Source organism: Colletotrichum fioriniae, assembly GCF_027942845.1.
Source record: "Colletotrichum fioriniae strain IMI 355084 chromosome Unknown scaffold_7, whole genome shotgun sequence".
NCBI lineage: Eukaryota > Fungi > Ascomycota > Sordariomycetes > Glomerellales > Glomerellaceae > Colletotrichum > Colletotrichum fioriniae.
In genome coordinates this window covers 573,761-589,470 of record NW_027076843.1, presented here as the reverse complement: position 1 = coordinate 589,470, position 15,710 = coordinate 573,761, and the positions used below count along the sequence as shown (strand labels likewise).

General features: G+C 53.7%; 2 protein-coding genes across 2 annotated transcripts; both read left to right on the top strand.

Annotated features, from left to right (window-relative positions):
* Window positions 1-447: 447 nt before the first annotated feature.
* Window positions 448-2,223, top strand: RAM1 (CAAX farnesyltransferase (FTase) subunit beta; the record flags this gene model as incomplete). The annotated part of the gene is made up of 4 exons (XM_065757689.1): window positions 448-1,163; window positions 1,238-1,365; window positions 1,759-1,852; window positions 1,971-2,223. The coding sequence occupies 4 exons, from the start codon at window positions 448-450 to the stop codon at window positions 2,221-2,223; spliced, it is 1,191 nt and encodes a 396-aa protein (XP_065613606.1).
* Window positions 2,224-11,200: 8,977 nt separating this feature from the next.
* Window positions 11,201-12,018, top strand: N0V96_006351 (uncharacterized protein; the record flags this gene model as incomplete). The annotated part of the gene is made up of 2 exons (XM_053190792.1): window positions 11,201-11,231; window positions 11,666-12,018. 2 exons carry the CDS (start codon window positions 11,201-11,203, stop codon window positions 12,016-12,018), a joined length of 384 nt encoding a protein of 127 aa, XP_053051710.1.
* Window positions 12,019-15,710: the final 3,692 nt, after the last annotated feature.

Here is a 15,710-nt window from a genome sequence, read left to right as displayed (position 1 = left end):
TGGATGGTCGAGAGAGGAACCATTTGCTCTTGTGTGGAGAAGAGTCTTGGCACCACTATGAAAAAAGCCAATATTCCGGGTTTCTTGCGTTCGTAGAGGCAATTCACCATCATCTCGGTCCGAGTCTTCAAGGGATGTCGTTGAAGATTGACATCGTGATGGGATGCCTGGTGTTGAGGGATCCGGTGATTACTAATGGCGAAAGACGAGAACAGCCAATCAATCTGGACATGTCCCACCTTTATGAACTTCCTCTCTTAGGCGCATCATGGCAAGTGGGAAGAGCCCATCTCATCCATCATTACTGCCCAAAGCAAATCTCTTTCGAATTAAGACATCTTTTCGATTTTGAAACATCAGATCTTGAAAATACCATTGAATCATGGGAGTCTGAGTCTTTCTTGACGTCTCATAAAGCTCGCATCCCACAGTCTGCCCCCGAGTGAGATGAGACCCCGCATCAAACCTCTCAAGCGCCGTACCAAAGCCACCTTCATCAAGCGCGCAGTAAATATGGCTGCATCGGCCCAGACCGGGTCGCCGCAACGCTCCGACAGCGACGTGGACGAGGAATTTATCGACGACCTGAGTGATATGGGAATCGAGGGAATCGAAACGAACAGTACCGTGCCAGAACTTTTCACGGCGTCTCCACCAGTGCGCGATACGCTCCCGACGGCCACTTCATACGCTCAGGATGCAACGGTACGGGAGTGTGTCCCGCTGCTTGCTGCCACGGACAGCGACATCGATCACAACGCCCACAGAGTACCCTCACTGCTCCGTGATAATCACATCAAATTTCTCCAGAAGCAGCTCGGGAGGTTTCCGGCCCCGTATGTGGCTGCCGACGCGAGTCGGCCATGGTTCCTGTATTGGTCTCTCAACGCCCTGGCTCTGCTCGGCTACGACACGGCAGTGTACCGGGAAGACCTGATCAAGACAGTGCGTACAATGCAGAACCCGTCCGGTGGCATCGGAGGCGGTCACGGACAGGACTCTCACCTTGCCACAACCTACGCCGTCGTTCTTGCTCTCGCCATAGTCGGCGGTGAGGATGCATACGAGGTGATAGATAGGAAAGCTATGTGGAAATGGCTCTGCTCTCTCAAGCAACCCAGTGGCGGGATTCAGATGGCCCTGGGCGGAGAGGTAGATGTCAGGTGGGTTGACAGCAGCCCCGCTCCTCAGTTCTCTTCCTCTTGCGGCTTGCGCCATCGTTCTGACAGGTCTCTAGGGGAGCCTACTGTGCAGCCGTAATTGTAACCCTCCTGAGTCTGCCTCTGGACCTTTCAACCGACTCGCCGGCCTGGACGCCTGAGCGGCCCACGCTCTTCACTGGATTGGCGGATTATGTACGCAGATGTAAGTCATACCTTAGCCTGGTTGCCTTGCCGTCGCTCACCAATAGGCCAAACGTTTGAGGGTGGAATATCGGGAAAGCCGGATGGTGAAGCGCATGGAGCCTATGCTTTCTGCGCTTTGGGCTGCCTCTCGATCCTGGACACTCCGCATCGCATCATCCCCAAGTACGTATCCAGCCGCGTTCGTCCACTGAGGGGTTGACATGAAAGCAGCGCATACTGACTGCTTCGTCCGATGACAGATACCTCGACGTGCCACGACTTATCTCTTGGCTCTCGTCACGGCAGTACGCTCCGGAGGGTGGGTTCAGTGGCCGCACAAATAAGCTCGTCGACGGCTGCTACAGCCATTGGGTCGGTGGGTGTTGGCCCTTGATCGACGCTGTACTGAAAGGCGCGATTGAGCTCGAGGATCAACCGAGCGAGGCGAGCTTCACTTCCCATCAGGGCAGTCTTTACAGTCGTGAGGGCCTGATTCGATACATCTTGTGTTGCGGTCAAGACCGGTCCAAACGTGGCGGTCTCCGGGACAAGCCCAGCAGGTGAGATGGCGATGATGATAGAAGCTTCCTGATCTGGATGGTTCGTCGCTGACTCGAGTGATAGGCCGTCGGATGCGTACCACACTTGCTATGTCCTCTCGGGACTGAGCTCTGCGCAGCACCAGTGGGATCTCACATATGTCAACGAAGATGAGACGATCCTATCGGAGCCAAAGTGGGTGGCGTCGCCTTGTGCCGAAGGAACACAGGTATTCAACGAGGAGGACCGCGTCGGGACGATCCACCCCGTCTACACCATCCCCCAAGAAAGCGTCGACGACATGAAGGCATACTTTGCGTCGAAACAGGGATTCTAGCCCGCCACCAGGCCGCCTGAAGGCGACCGCCCCCCCTATGTATATATGGAGGAGGAATGTCGGAATCCCGTATCACGTGGTCCGCGCGAAAAGGGGCACTGTGATGGCGAAGACCTTCCGAAATGAACTCGGCGATGGGAAACGTGCCATGCATGCTTACTGACGGCCCCAATCATGAGGAAGGGTGGGATTGAGGAACGAACACGACAGGCCTGTAGTTTCGAGACCAGAGCAAAGAGATCTCGGACAGGGATCGTATGTGCAAGTTTTTGAACAACTCATCACGGCAATATTGCGGCGGCGCAGGAGACTTTGTGTGGTTGTGCATGTTAAGAGACTCAAGCTTGGTCTCCCAAAAAGGTCGAGTTGCATTTGAAATCCGTGCAGCAGCTGCAGCACGCGAATCGGCATGCAACTGTTTACTGGGAGGAAGAGGGAGGTGTCATGGCAGCAGGAGGTAATACATTTTGAACAAATGTTTCTGGTCCAGGCCAGAGCAAGCCGGTCGAGCAGGCAGAACCAGTCGGCATCCAATGTTCCCATTGAACATACCACGCAGATCGAACAATATCTCTCATTGAAACAGCCCTCAACGGTCGGGACTACGCATCTTTCGAAAGCAAGGGTCTCCTTTGCTGTTGATTCTGGCTTCTCAGTGCCACGACGCGGCGGCGGTGGCGGCGAGCGAATGCACATCATCAATTCTCCCACCCTCCCAAGACCTAGGCCAATCTCAAGAGACATTGGAGACCCTGTAACACGCCACTTTGATGCCTCTGCCGTGCGATCCTCGTGTGGCCGGCTGTTCTTCCACGCGTGTGTCTTTCGGGGACTAGGTAGTTGGAACGGCTAAGAAACGAAACTTGGATGCCTGTCTTGGGATGGCAGGTCTGAGACACAAGGCAGAGACACTTTTGAGACAGGTTGTCCAGTCCAGCCCTGGGACGGCAAAAAAAAGGCACAGAGAAACTAGGTCGACGCGACCTGTAGGCCGTGGGTGTGTAGTAGGTAGGCGTGGGCGAACAGGCTGAGAAAGAGAGACATGTCTACTGCGAGTCCGCGGTGGATTATCCCAGCAGACTGGCCTAACCCATGGCGGCCACGCGAGGTTCGATTGGTGCATCTCGCCTTACAGCAACGCCGCAGGGCCTGGGCGCAGATGTCTTTGCTGTCATACATGAACAACCTACTGCGGTAGACGCAAGTGCGCCCCTCTTTTTTGTTGACATTGCTCTTTGTAGTTGTTTTGATATCAGAAAAGAATTACCCGGGAAGGGAGGTCATGTTATGGGCCGCTTGATATGGCCGGGCTGTGTCTCGAATGGTATCAGTCTTCCTGATTACTATTGGAGAGGAGGCTTCGTCGTTGTCATCGTCTGTTTATACGGGCACCGAATGGCGAGAAGATTGCTACAGGCTTTGGATCTGAATCTACCGAGGTGGACTTGAGCCGTGGACGGCATGCCTGCGGGACGAAGCACACAGACAGGGCCGCAGATGGACAGAAAGAGACGAAGAGACGATGACAAGGTGGTAAACATTCAATAATCTTTTTGTTCTGCAGGCGGGAAACGGTAGAACGGCGGTCTGTTCTAGGCGGTAAAAGAATGTGGTGCGACCTCAGGTTTCCGAGAGAGGTCGGCAGCCGGCCGGCCTCCTCCCCCCAGTGTCAAAGGTCCGGTGAACCCTCTTTCACACTGACGAACCCTCCTCTATCTTCCGCTCGGATCGTAGGCGTTTCTGTCCAATGGCGTTCCACCTCTGGATGCAAATGACGTTGAAAGAAGGCCAGGTGTGTTGTCTTCTTCGAAAAAGGGGGGGCGGGATGGGATGTGGCAGAGAGGGAGCCGAAGAGAGAGAGACGGAGGGGTCCATGATGTCTCTTTTTTGTGTGTGCCCCTCACACCCCTCAGCAAAAGAGCTACCCTGCCGGCTCAGCTCCAAGACGGGGTACAAATACAGATTACGGTACATGATACACAAGAGGGACGCCAGCGTAATCACAAACTTGTATTCCCGAGCCACCGGATCCCGCAGGCCATGGTTCACAAAAAGCCCTGGGCTGTGGATGCTGGCTTGGGGGAACATACACTGGTTTCGTTCGTTTCACAGCGGGCCTCTTTCTGTACTACAAGATGTGTCGAGAGAGACAAGAGACTGTAGAGATTGACGGTGAGAGACACACCTCGGCACATTTATCGTATCACTTCTATGGTTTCCTGTTTAGCCGCGTTAAACTGGGGATTTAATTGTAGGACGACGAAGCTCGGTGGAGTCGTCTCTTAGGCCAAGGCAGGGCTGGAGAGGCACTTTGACAAGCATAACAATAGGAGCTTCGAAAAGAGATCTGTCTCGGAAGACGTTCCGGACGTAGTGAGGATATCTCCACTTTAGTATCTCTACGAATACAGAGTCTACACAGAAAGGGTCCGTCGTTGGAACGCGAAATCTTGGTTGACTGGGGGTCTCCCGATGCCCACTCGCTTGGCTAGCGAAGAGTCCAAATCAGATGATTTTGGTGAGGCAGGCGGGTATAGACAGGACTCCAAGGAGGCGTACATACATAGTACGTTCATTTATCCCATCTCTCATTCGATACTAGCCAAAGTAATGTGTCATGGCAAAAATACATGAGACGAAGAGAGTCCCATTGGCCTTTGGGATAGGGTCTACCGTCTATCAAAAAAGTCAGGTCACGCCAACAGACATGCGGACGCCCCGCCATTGTCCCCGCTTCGTGAGAGCCGGCCGCTGGGGTGGAGCAAAGTGTGGAGAGTGAGAGAAGTATGAGAGAGGGAAAAGCTGGGATTGATCCAGATGACAGGGTTCCAGAAAGAGGTCAATTGACGAATCACATTTGGAGATGGCGTCTACGGCGAGCGCTAAGAGGCTTAAGAGCTAGCTCTGTCAGGTCGGGCCAGAGACGTTTGGCTTTTTCTTTGGTAGCAGCACCAGTCAGCAGCACCCTTTTTGCTCTACTCTGCAGTAGCTTGGTGAGACTTTCTCAGGGAAAGACCATGAAGGTAAGGCAATCGGCGCTGAGCGGACATCACCTGCTCAGGTTGAAATAGGTGAGGTGGTGAGATGCCTGCCGCCATCGAGCGATGGTTGTAAGTGGCTTTGTAGATGAGGTAGATGGGATGAGTGGCATGGCGAGTGAGCGAGTGAGAGAGAGTAACGGATGTGAGTGAGAGTGAGCGAATGAATGAGTGAGTTTAGAAGTTATTGGTGAGAGGAGTGAGTGAATGACATCGTTGGCGCCTTCCACGGTGCTTCCAGATTGATTCGGGAAGGAAGCCACGGGCGATTCGCTGACTGACACGACCCCTTGCGGCAAGCTGCAAGCTGCACGTCGCCAACCTCCTCTTTGCTCCTCATCTTCTTGACGGCTCCCCATGTTCCGTGGAGAACCAAGCAGCAATACTCCGTAGCAGCAGCAGCAACAACGAGCTACAAGCTACAAGTTACGACAAGTCATCAATAACAAGAAAAGAGTTGGCCCGCGGCGATCCTGCCGTCGCTCGACCTCTGCGCGCATGACCCTATCTGCCTCTGCTTTTCTCACCTGCATTGACAGATCGCGGTTGCGAACGGCCAGGTACCACAGTACCTACCTCTCTCTCACTTCGATTTCCCAGCCTTTACGAAGGGTGTATTTGCCAATTGGCTTACAAGACTCAAGGAAGAGGCACAAATACCTAAGATATCAGGGTGGGTTACTGAGAGAGACACATACACATATTCGCACATACGCACACATGCACACACATACGAAGAGAGATTGAGAGAGAAAGAGAGAGAGAGAGAGAGAGAGACGGCAAAGATGGGCGAGGGGTGTGGAAAGCAGAAAAAAAGGCCAATGCATGTCAAGAGAGAGCACCCTGCCTTTTGGATCGAGGTCTCGCCGGGCTTGGTTTCCTGATTTCCCTTGGATTACCTTCCAGGTTCATCAAAGCAACACCGTCGAGCGGCACTGCCAGCTCATCATTGCATGGTGTGGTCTGCGTCCCAAGGGCCTGCGCTTGCTTTGGCCCGGCCTAGTTGCAACTTGTGCGTTTTCGCGCGCGCCCGCTTGCACCAGCCAGCCGTTGCGCTGCGTCTGCCTGCCTGCCTGCTGCTGCTGTTGCTTGTCATTACTTGTTGTCTGGCTGCTCCATGTTATTGCTGCTGCTGCCAAAGGTCTCCATGGATCCGTACACACTGATGCACCGGCACCCACATCACCAACCCACGTCCAAGGTATCCGTACCCGTCATGTCATGTCCGTGGTGCGCAGTACGTACTGATGCTCTCTCAGGTAGGTATCTTAGTTAAGGTACCTTACGGATACTGCCTCGCTCTTTCCCACTGCAAGTTCCCATGTACCTTCGTCTCCTCCTCTACCTACACCACCAAGTCGTCCTCCTCCTCCGACAACCAACAACATACGAACTGGAGACAATGGGGACATCGACATCTTCTTCGAACCCTCCGACAGCCTCCTGTCCTCCTCCACTGGAGGTACCTGACCTTACCTGACCTCACCACGCATTCACGGCCTTTTCAATGCATACAGACCTATTCACCGTCCTCACACCCCTCTCAGTGGTGTCGCCGTCGTTGTCCGTTTTCGGCCATCTAACGGTCTGCATTCGCGTGGCTTTAATTTTTTTCTCCCCCTCCTAATCTTCTCCTGCCCCTCCACACTCGCCGCCATCATCGCTTTTAGTCATTAAACTTTTGCCTCACCTTACAGCAGGAGAGAGGGTCCTTTTTCGACCTAGGCAGTCTGCGGTGCACACTGTAACTCTCGCAATATATCCAGAGAGAGGGGGGGAAGTGGACAGAGGGACATGCTTCTTGCATATGGAGAAGCGAGGTAGAATTTGCCCGCGGAGCCGATTGCAGCGCACCCCCTCCCTATCGATTCCATGCTGCTCATCCCACTCCGACGTGAGAAAGCAACATTGGCTCAGGTTCTCAAAGCCAGAGAGGGGGAAGCTATTCCATGTTGATGGATCTCGCCGCCCCCGTCGAACCCACTCTCAAAGCCATCTCTCGGCGCTCAGAGTGTTCATGCACGTCGTCTGCTACCCTCTTAGCTCACGGTGACAATACTTGAGAGATGACCTCTTCACCGACCTTGCAATCCTGCCCGCCGGGGACGATGCCGCCTGCCGGGGGCCCTTGAACCTCGAACGGAGGCCCGCCGTTCGGTCACCAGGTGCCACCGACTTCACCTTATTCCCTGGCGGCCGTCGACCCCCATCATCCATGGGATTTGAAAATCAGTAATGACAGAACCCTGGGAGTTGCAGCCGCCGCACCATGAACAACTTGAGAGATCCAGCGTCTCGCCGCCGACTGCCGCTCGCTCGCTCTCGTCTATTCTTCGTCGCTCATCTCTCTGGGGATCTCTATTTTAGTCGGCACCCTGGCTCGCACTCTGAGCCAACGAACGGCCGGTAGCCCAGCAAGCGCTGATTTGCCGCTCTAGAGCGGTACCTTGATCCGTCACCGCAACGAGCCCAGTCTGTATCTGTACCGGAGTATAGCTACATTCGCGCTCCGGGGGGGTTTTCTCCATTTTCTATGCCGGTGATTCGCTGAGCTTTTGGAGAAGGATTTCGATTTTGGCCGTCTCTGACTGGATACAATTGCTAGCCTACGAGACGACTCTGGCCGACAGGCGGTTTTGACTTTGACGATGCCGTGCGAATCGCCCGCCATCGCTGCACATCATTGGGAGCCACCGATGATCCCAAACGTGGGCCCCGGCGTCTGGCGCTGTCCTCACCCTGTCCCAGCTAGCATCGAAGCGAACGGCCAGGCTTTGCCTGACATGGCACAGACGAACTTGGGGCTGGCCGCCAATTCTTCGACTTCTAGGTTCATCGTCCTTCTCTCTTGGTATCACAATGTCACCTTCCAAGTTGCCGGAGACGCTTTACATCGTACGGACACCTCCTCATCTTCATCGTTCCAATCCCCCAATCTCGGGTCCCGCAACACAAGCGAGCAGCAAGCAGCAAGCAGCAGCAGCAGCAGCAGGATGGATCATGGATGGCATGGTGGATTCGATCTCGACGTTTGGCTTGGTTTGGGGGGTCCTTCTGCTCAACTCCGAGTCCGAACCCACCGCATGCGTCGTGCTGCCCCCGCAGAGACGGTCGTTGACCGCAGTCAATACATGCACGCAAGCCTAAAGTAGCAAGCAATGTACATGGCCTCATACGTACATACATGACGATGGATGGCATATCTCAACAACAACAAATTGGGGCTCGGCCTGTGACAAAACGACCAACAATGAGCGGTGGAAACATTGGACAGCACCAGCGACGGTGACAATGACAGCAACAGTACCATGGAGCCGACAAAGACGGCACGTCTACGGTCTGACAGGTTGCTGAGGAATTGTCCACAAGTGCCAACCGGCCCTTTACTCGATAGTTGATTACAGGTGCAGTAGTCGCCGCTAACACGAATGATTTAGGGCATCGATTTCGCATCAGTCATCCTTTGTCTATTTCTCTCTTCTCCACGATCACTGGATAGGGCATTTCTATGCACTACTGGGCACATCCCTCTTCGGAGGAGCCAGAAAAGCAAATAAGCATGCTCTGGCGTTTTGACTCGCCGCCAGCCCGAAACAATTCAATCAAAGGCCATGGAAGCCCGGACTCGGGACCAGCGTATACCGCATGTCAAGTAAACTCTTCGACGAGAGTTACTTGGCAGATTCTTCGATTAAGTAAAAGCAACGTACCAGACCTCTTGTGCGCTGCCGGAGGAGAACCAGCTCGCCTCGCTAGATTGGGGTCCTACATGTCCGTATGGTTCCATTTCGCCACCGGCTTTGCAGATTTGCAGCCCTCGTCAGTCTTTTCCTCTTTTTTGTTTCTCTCTCAGTCTTTTCGTCTCACAATTCGCCCTCGACATTTCTACTGTAGCCCCAGAGGAGCTAAGGTAGCCCGCTATGCGACCCGGCAGGCCACATGGTCGGAGAGACTTCGTCCAAAGTTTCGACCATGTACGCATGTACCAGAGGCGCGCGCCTTTGCTTGTGACGATGATGTCGTGGGCAAACCACACACAAGCTGGGCCCAAAACAGAATAAAGTGTAAGTCGGTCGATGTTCGGCGGCACGACCGGCGGCAGCACAGATTGCATTTCGAAAAGTCCAAGTGCCCTAGAAGCAGAAGCTTGAACGGGACCGTCAAGCGCCACGAGCAGCGACAAGCTGTGTGGCTCCTCCCAAGCATCTGAAGACTGAAGCACGTCGGACCTTGCGGTCAAGTCCCGTACGGGGCAACGTTATCGAGATACCTCGTCGATTCTCCAGTCCAGGCCTCGATACTCATCTGCTACAGGTCGGATACTCCAACGAACGACCGGGTCTCGAGATGAGCGACCAGGGGACTGGGCCAGCAAGACTGGAGAGAGTGAGAGACTAACAGACGAGCAGGGGACCTTTCCCTCAAGTCTCAGCAGCAGAGCGACAGATCTTCGTCCGCCCATCCCTGGCCCTGGGGCCCTTGCTCAGCGATGATGCTGGTACCCCCTTCCCCCCTCTTCAGTGTGTCGTTGTGGAGTTGTCTAGTCTCCAGCGGTTTTTATCAACTGGCAACGAGGCGAGCCAACGCAGCAAAGCATGGGTCACACTCTTTCGAGAGCCGCATCGCCGCTTGCATCTCGAACCAAAAAGAATTAAGAGAAAGAAAAAAAAGAAGGGGACATGGAGAGAAGCGCCCCCATTGTCATTGTACACTTCTTTCCGCAGTGCCCGTTTTTTTTCTTTCTCTCCTCTTCCCCCCCCCCCTGTCGGTTCGGCGTCTGGCTTTCCATGTTCACGTCCCTGCCCAGACTCCAGAGACGCAGCAGACTGACCGAACATGCGGACAGAAACGCCCTGTATGTCGCTTGCTTGTTGACCTTTTCCTCGTTCGTCTGTCTTCTCCTCCTCCTCCTCCAAGCCAAGGTAGTAAGGTACACAGTTCCATTCCCCTCTTTCTTGCCTGGTCCCTCATTTCCTTTTCCTGCCGCTGCCGTTGCCGCCGAAGCTCTCCAATACCACATACTGCTACGGATAGTGTCGATATTATGTCCATGTACCTTTACCAAGTTGATGCTGGACCTGGGCTTGAACTTGGACTTGGACTTGGTGTTGCTTGACCACCACCCCTCCACCCCTCCCCTTGTCCCCGCACTAGTTCCGTTGACAAGCCCAGAAGCACGAGAGAGAAAGAGAGAAAGAGAGAAAAAAAGAGAAAGGCACCTCTTTTTTTTTTTTTCTGCAATAAAGCAGACACATGTCTCTCCGTTCATGGCTCAGATGCTTTCCTGCAACCCGAGAGACGGAAGCCCTGGATACGTAGCTTAACTTACAACACCACCCACCCACACACACCACCTTCAATACTCCCTACACGCACACGCACACACGCACAAGTAACAACACATCAACACCCCTTCCACCGACTCTCTTCATCTTGTCCCCCCATACCTCTTCAGGCTTTAACTTCTCCAACCTGGGAACCACGAAAACAACGAGAAACTTGACCGATTCCAGCTCACTTTCTCCCACCTTACATCTCGTTGAACAACTCATACCTTACATACTTGCCTACTCTCGACCACGCCCCGGATCTCTGCCCTACGCCTTACATACGACCCTTCCAGCATAGCTTTGGCGCGTGGTGCGTAGAGTGCGTGCCATCTCAGCCCAGCCCAGCCCATCCCATCACATCCCCGACCACAGATCTTTCTGCTCGCCTCACCGTTGGGCTCGATTGCATCTCACGGCGTCCGCATCTTTGGTCCCCTTGTCTGGATAGGAATCTACCCTCGTCGCTTTGCTTCACTTTTTTCTTCCTTCTTGCTCTGAGACAACCTGTCTCCCCTGCTGCGGTCTTTCCGTCTCCCCGCCTGGATCTGGACCTGCATCTCCGAACCACCACCGCTTCTCTTAATCGACCCATTGGGAATAACCGTCAACATGGGAGGCTTCTACATGCAGTACCTCGAGAGTAAGTCGTCGATTGAGTTTTATAGATGGATTGTTGGAGCCCAATGCTTCCCTGAACCTCGTCATCGCCATTGTCCGTATAAGTGGGGCTGTCCATGATGACCTGGGGAACTGGGTCAGATCGTGTGCCCTACCCCTGCATTCTGTCAACGGCGGGAGTGACATGCGTCTCCCGGTTCCTGGTGACTCTCGACGAGTCGGGACGTGGCACTACGTCCGGGGATCGACGTCAGCTTCTCGCTGCGGCTCTCTTCAGGAACGGCATGCAGGGTTCGAAAGGGGGGGGGGAAGTCTGTGGGAGTGAAATTGGGCTCGAATACAGATGGCATTGCGTCGTTGAGAGGCGTGTATTCGCTGTTCTCTCTCAGCTGCGCCATCAATATTGGCTCTGAATGACTTGCAGAAGAAGATATGGGGCTAACCGATCCAATCTAGGTCTTTGCCGGCGACGAGGATGGAACGACCCTTCCTACGAGTGTTACCGCGATCACAGCGGCTACACCTGCTTGGTTCTAGTCAACGGACGCGAGTATCAGACGGATCTCGCGTATCAATCCGACTCGTTGGCCCAGGAAAACGCCGCCATGCGTGCCTTCATGGTGTGCCGCAACTTCTCCGTGAACGGTGGCATGCTGGCCCGCAATGGCATCGTTCAGGGGCTTCCGGCCACTGAGCCTGCTCGCCGCTCCAAGAAGAGCCGCCACACATCATCCAGTCACAGCTCGCGAGACAGCCACCGTCGATCTGGTCACCATTCGAGCAGCAGCTCTACGGCCTCTTTCGACTAAAGATAGGCAGGCAGCCTAAATCCCTGCGTTACGTGGCGGCAGGGATTCGAGACGACGACTATAAGGTGGAACAGCTTCACAGCTGAATGAGCCTATGAAAGAAGACGACACCTCCAGAAGGCTGATCTGGGAGGTCATAGGGTCCAAGAGAGACGTTAGGGGGAAAACAAAACGGGCAAAAAGCGACGCATACTTTCCATCTGCGACGACTCTTCACGACTTAATGAACTAGAATCATGGTTTCCGCGCGGCACATCTGATTTCTGCACTTCATAATTCATCCGGCCGGTCTCCTTCGAATTTCGGACAAAATTCGTTCCTTCTCTCGTCGCCTATTTTCGGATTCGACTTCTTTTCTTCTTTACTTTCAAGACTTTTCGATGACCATGCGCTTGGCTGGGATTGTACAGTACCAGTCAGGGGCTGTCCTTCATTTTTTCCGAACGGATCAACAGCCGGAGGCGACTCTGGCCGACCGACTATCTTTCCTTCTCGACAGTTCTTTTTGCATTGCGCATTGTTTTCCTCCTGCTCGGGATATGCTCTCGACCAGGCTGGACCCATTGTTTCCCTTCATTGCTTGCGCGAAAATGGCGAATTTCCACACAGATTGGAACATATGACGATGATGGGGCGGCTAGACTCACATGAGCTTGAGACGTGGACTCGGTATTTTGGTTTTTATTCTCTGCTCTTGTTTTTCGAGACAAAAATTGGGGGGTCATTTGGGGTGGGAGGACGACTTAAAGACGGCCAGAAGAGCCACACCCCCTTTTTACGCATTGCCTCAAAAGCGAAGCATACGTTTTTCTTTCTTTCTTCTGCATCACCGACGAAGCTGATGGTGCCTGAGAGAGGTTCAGCATCTCGAATTATATCTTGAAGGGGGTTCATTTACGATTGTTACGCTTATCGTTCGACTTTATTAGGAGGATCTAACGAGACTGGACGAGACTGGATGAGAGCTTCTCGGGCAAGCTGATGGCACGATTGATATGATGAAAGAGTGACGGAGTCCAAAGATGGCATGACGAGAGACGTTTGAAGGGAACGAGACCGACGAGATTGCTGAGTGGGCAGAGAAGGCAAGAGAAGAAGGAATGTGGAGGAGGAGGATGGGTTTCTAATGATCCTACGCCTTTTCCCTATTTTACATGCGGACGCCTCTGCGACGCTCATGATGATGATAACGACCAAATTTTAACGACAAAGACTTCATGGTACGAATGGCAAGAACAAAGACGATCAAAAAAGAAATAAAAACAAAAGGCTTTCGAGCTCCTTTTTTTTTCTTTGCAAAGACTATTGAATTTTATCCTTTGTGTGTATGGGTATTGGCGTGGTTACGTCTCGTAAACTTTGGGTAGAGGTCCGTCAAGTTGAGATTGACATGGAGGGGTTGATGGAGTCTGGTACCGGCAGCTCGCCGGGTTGCCGGACGGGGGTCTGTCGACAGAGATTGGCGGTGGGAAGCTTCACCGGAGCCGAGGCGTCGGAAAGTGGATGCTGTCTCGGAGGGTTCCAGTCTGACCAGTACGGTACCCTTGAGATATCAGGCGGCGCGGTGCTTGTCATGTAAGCGCCGTCCATTCGGCGACTGGGAGTTTATGTCGAGTCCCAGACAGTTCTGACGAATAGGGGGCATGGAGAGAAAAGGGAAGAAACGAGACAGACAATGTGATGATATCTGGTATTGCTTGCTCATTCGTGGGAAAGGACGTGTAGCTTCAGATTGAGACGATACAGTTGAGAAAATACCGACGTGAATGTCGTAGAGCAGCTTAAGGATGCCATCTACATGACTTTTTTGTTTCTGTTCAGGGATGCTATTGCTGTCTTGCCCGGTTCCATACATTTCTTGTTCGTCTCTTACAGACTTTAGCCTACCTTGGTACGCATTAACTATTTATGCGTAAACGATCTCGCATTACTCCAAAGCAAAACTACAATCATGGCGTATTTGCACAGAGGCAACGAAACAAAGGGGACATAAATGCCTGGCATCAAATTTCAGATGATCTGCTGTTTGCCTTTGGTCGTTGAAAGTTAGAGTGTATCCGTAGTATGGGACGGACGGAGCGGGAGTCCGTGTGGCGTGCTGCGGATCTCGGCCGGGGTTTATTCGGATCTTAGCACGGAAGGGTGGGGAGGACCGGGCTACCCCTTCCAGAGTTGAGAAGTGACAGAGGCATCCAAAGAACAGGTGAGATCAAGACTTGGAAGGAGGAACCTCAAGGGAAAACAAAGATGGACCTAGACGTACCTGTCACTGCCCACTGCCCACAGGTTTACAAGACTAGTTGCACGCTGGTATGCTGAGCAGCAGCGTCAGAAGCCAAATCGTAAAAATGGCCACGGCCGAAATTCGACGCCGGGCGGTCCCGGGATGTGGATTGTGGAATTTCTTCTCTTTCAAGTTTGAGGTGGCCTGTCACGTTGGTTCAGTGACCCCCACTTATCGGCGTCGTCAAGCGTTCTGGAACTGTGACTGCCCACGGTGCCCCCTACTCCGTACATAGCAGAGGCTTAGGATGATGGATCGTGGGCCGGACGCGGTTGTTTGAGAGGAGAGGAGGTGAACACGTACGTCACGTCGCATGTTGAGCGATTTGAGGATCCTTTCCGCCGGGCCCATGGAACGGAGGCATTTCCCTCTCAAGGCCCCAAGAGTGGGTGGCTCAATTGACGATTTTCCTGGAAATCAATGTGGCTTTGCACAGAGGGGCGACTTCCCCTACTACTCCTCCACCCCAGCTTTCCGAGTCACGAGATGGGTATTTCTGCCGCGGCATTGGACGACGTGTAGCATTAGGTGGGATGAGCGACTCCACCAGCTGAGGCGTCCAGGCGAAATCTGTCCTGACTTGGCCATGATCATTGATAGCTGTTGCAGGCTTGCAGCGCAATGTGGGCAAGGTGCTGCTTCTCGAATGCGCCGAGACATGCTCATCAACCGAAGAGGAAAAAGGATGCCAAGGGAGAGATGTAGGTTTGAAGGCTTGATAGCTCCAAGGAAGGGATGCGACGCTGGCATTCGTCGTAATTGCGGCATGAACTCGTAAACACAACACGAGCGGCCGAGCCCTGCAGCTGAAGAAAGCTCGTGTCCCGGGCGTGAGCATCCTCTTCTCTCCTCACCAAGGACTTGATCTTCCGGTTTCCCCAGCATCTGTTCCCGTGATGCTGACGGACGGGCAGAGATGCGCATCCACGATCCGGGGGACAGGAGGAGGCAAAAGTCGCGAGTTTAGTACGGGCCCGCCGGTCAGCTGTCTTCGGGTCTGTAGGGAGAGCCCTTGCAGTCTAGGTTTCGAGCGAGCCAGACTCTACAGACAGTGGCCCCAGTGGCACGTCCAGATGCGGACTTCATACGGGCGGTCCAGCATCGGGTTGCGGCGTAAGATGGTCTACCGTTTCGACGTCTCTCCCCAACGATAGTAAAGAGGCAACGCGCCGTCGATTGGCTTAGGATTTGAATACAAGTCTGCGAGCGGCAGCGGCAAGCAAGGGAGGGCGGAGGCAGGCATGATCAAATTCGTCAATCTCGGCAGGGGAAATTGGGGGTAAGGCTGGGTTGACGAGGCCTCGCGGAAACTCGAACGTGTTTGGCTGGTTGAGGTGATGTGCTTGTGTGCCAATGTGCTATGCGCCAGGAGTTATGTTGCCATTGGGGCTGACGAGTCGCCGCAATC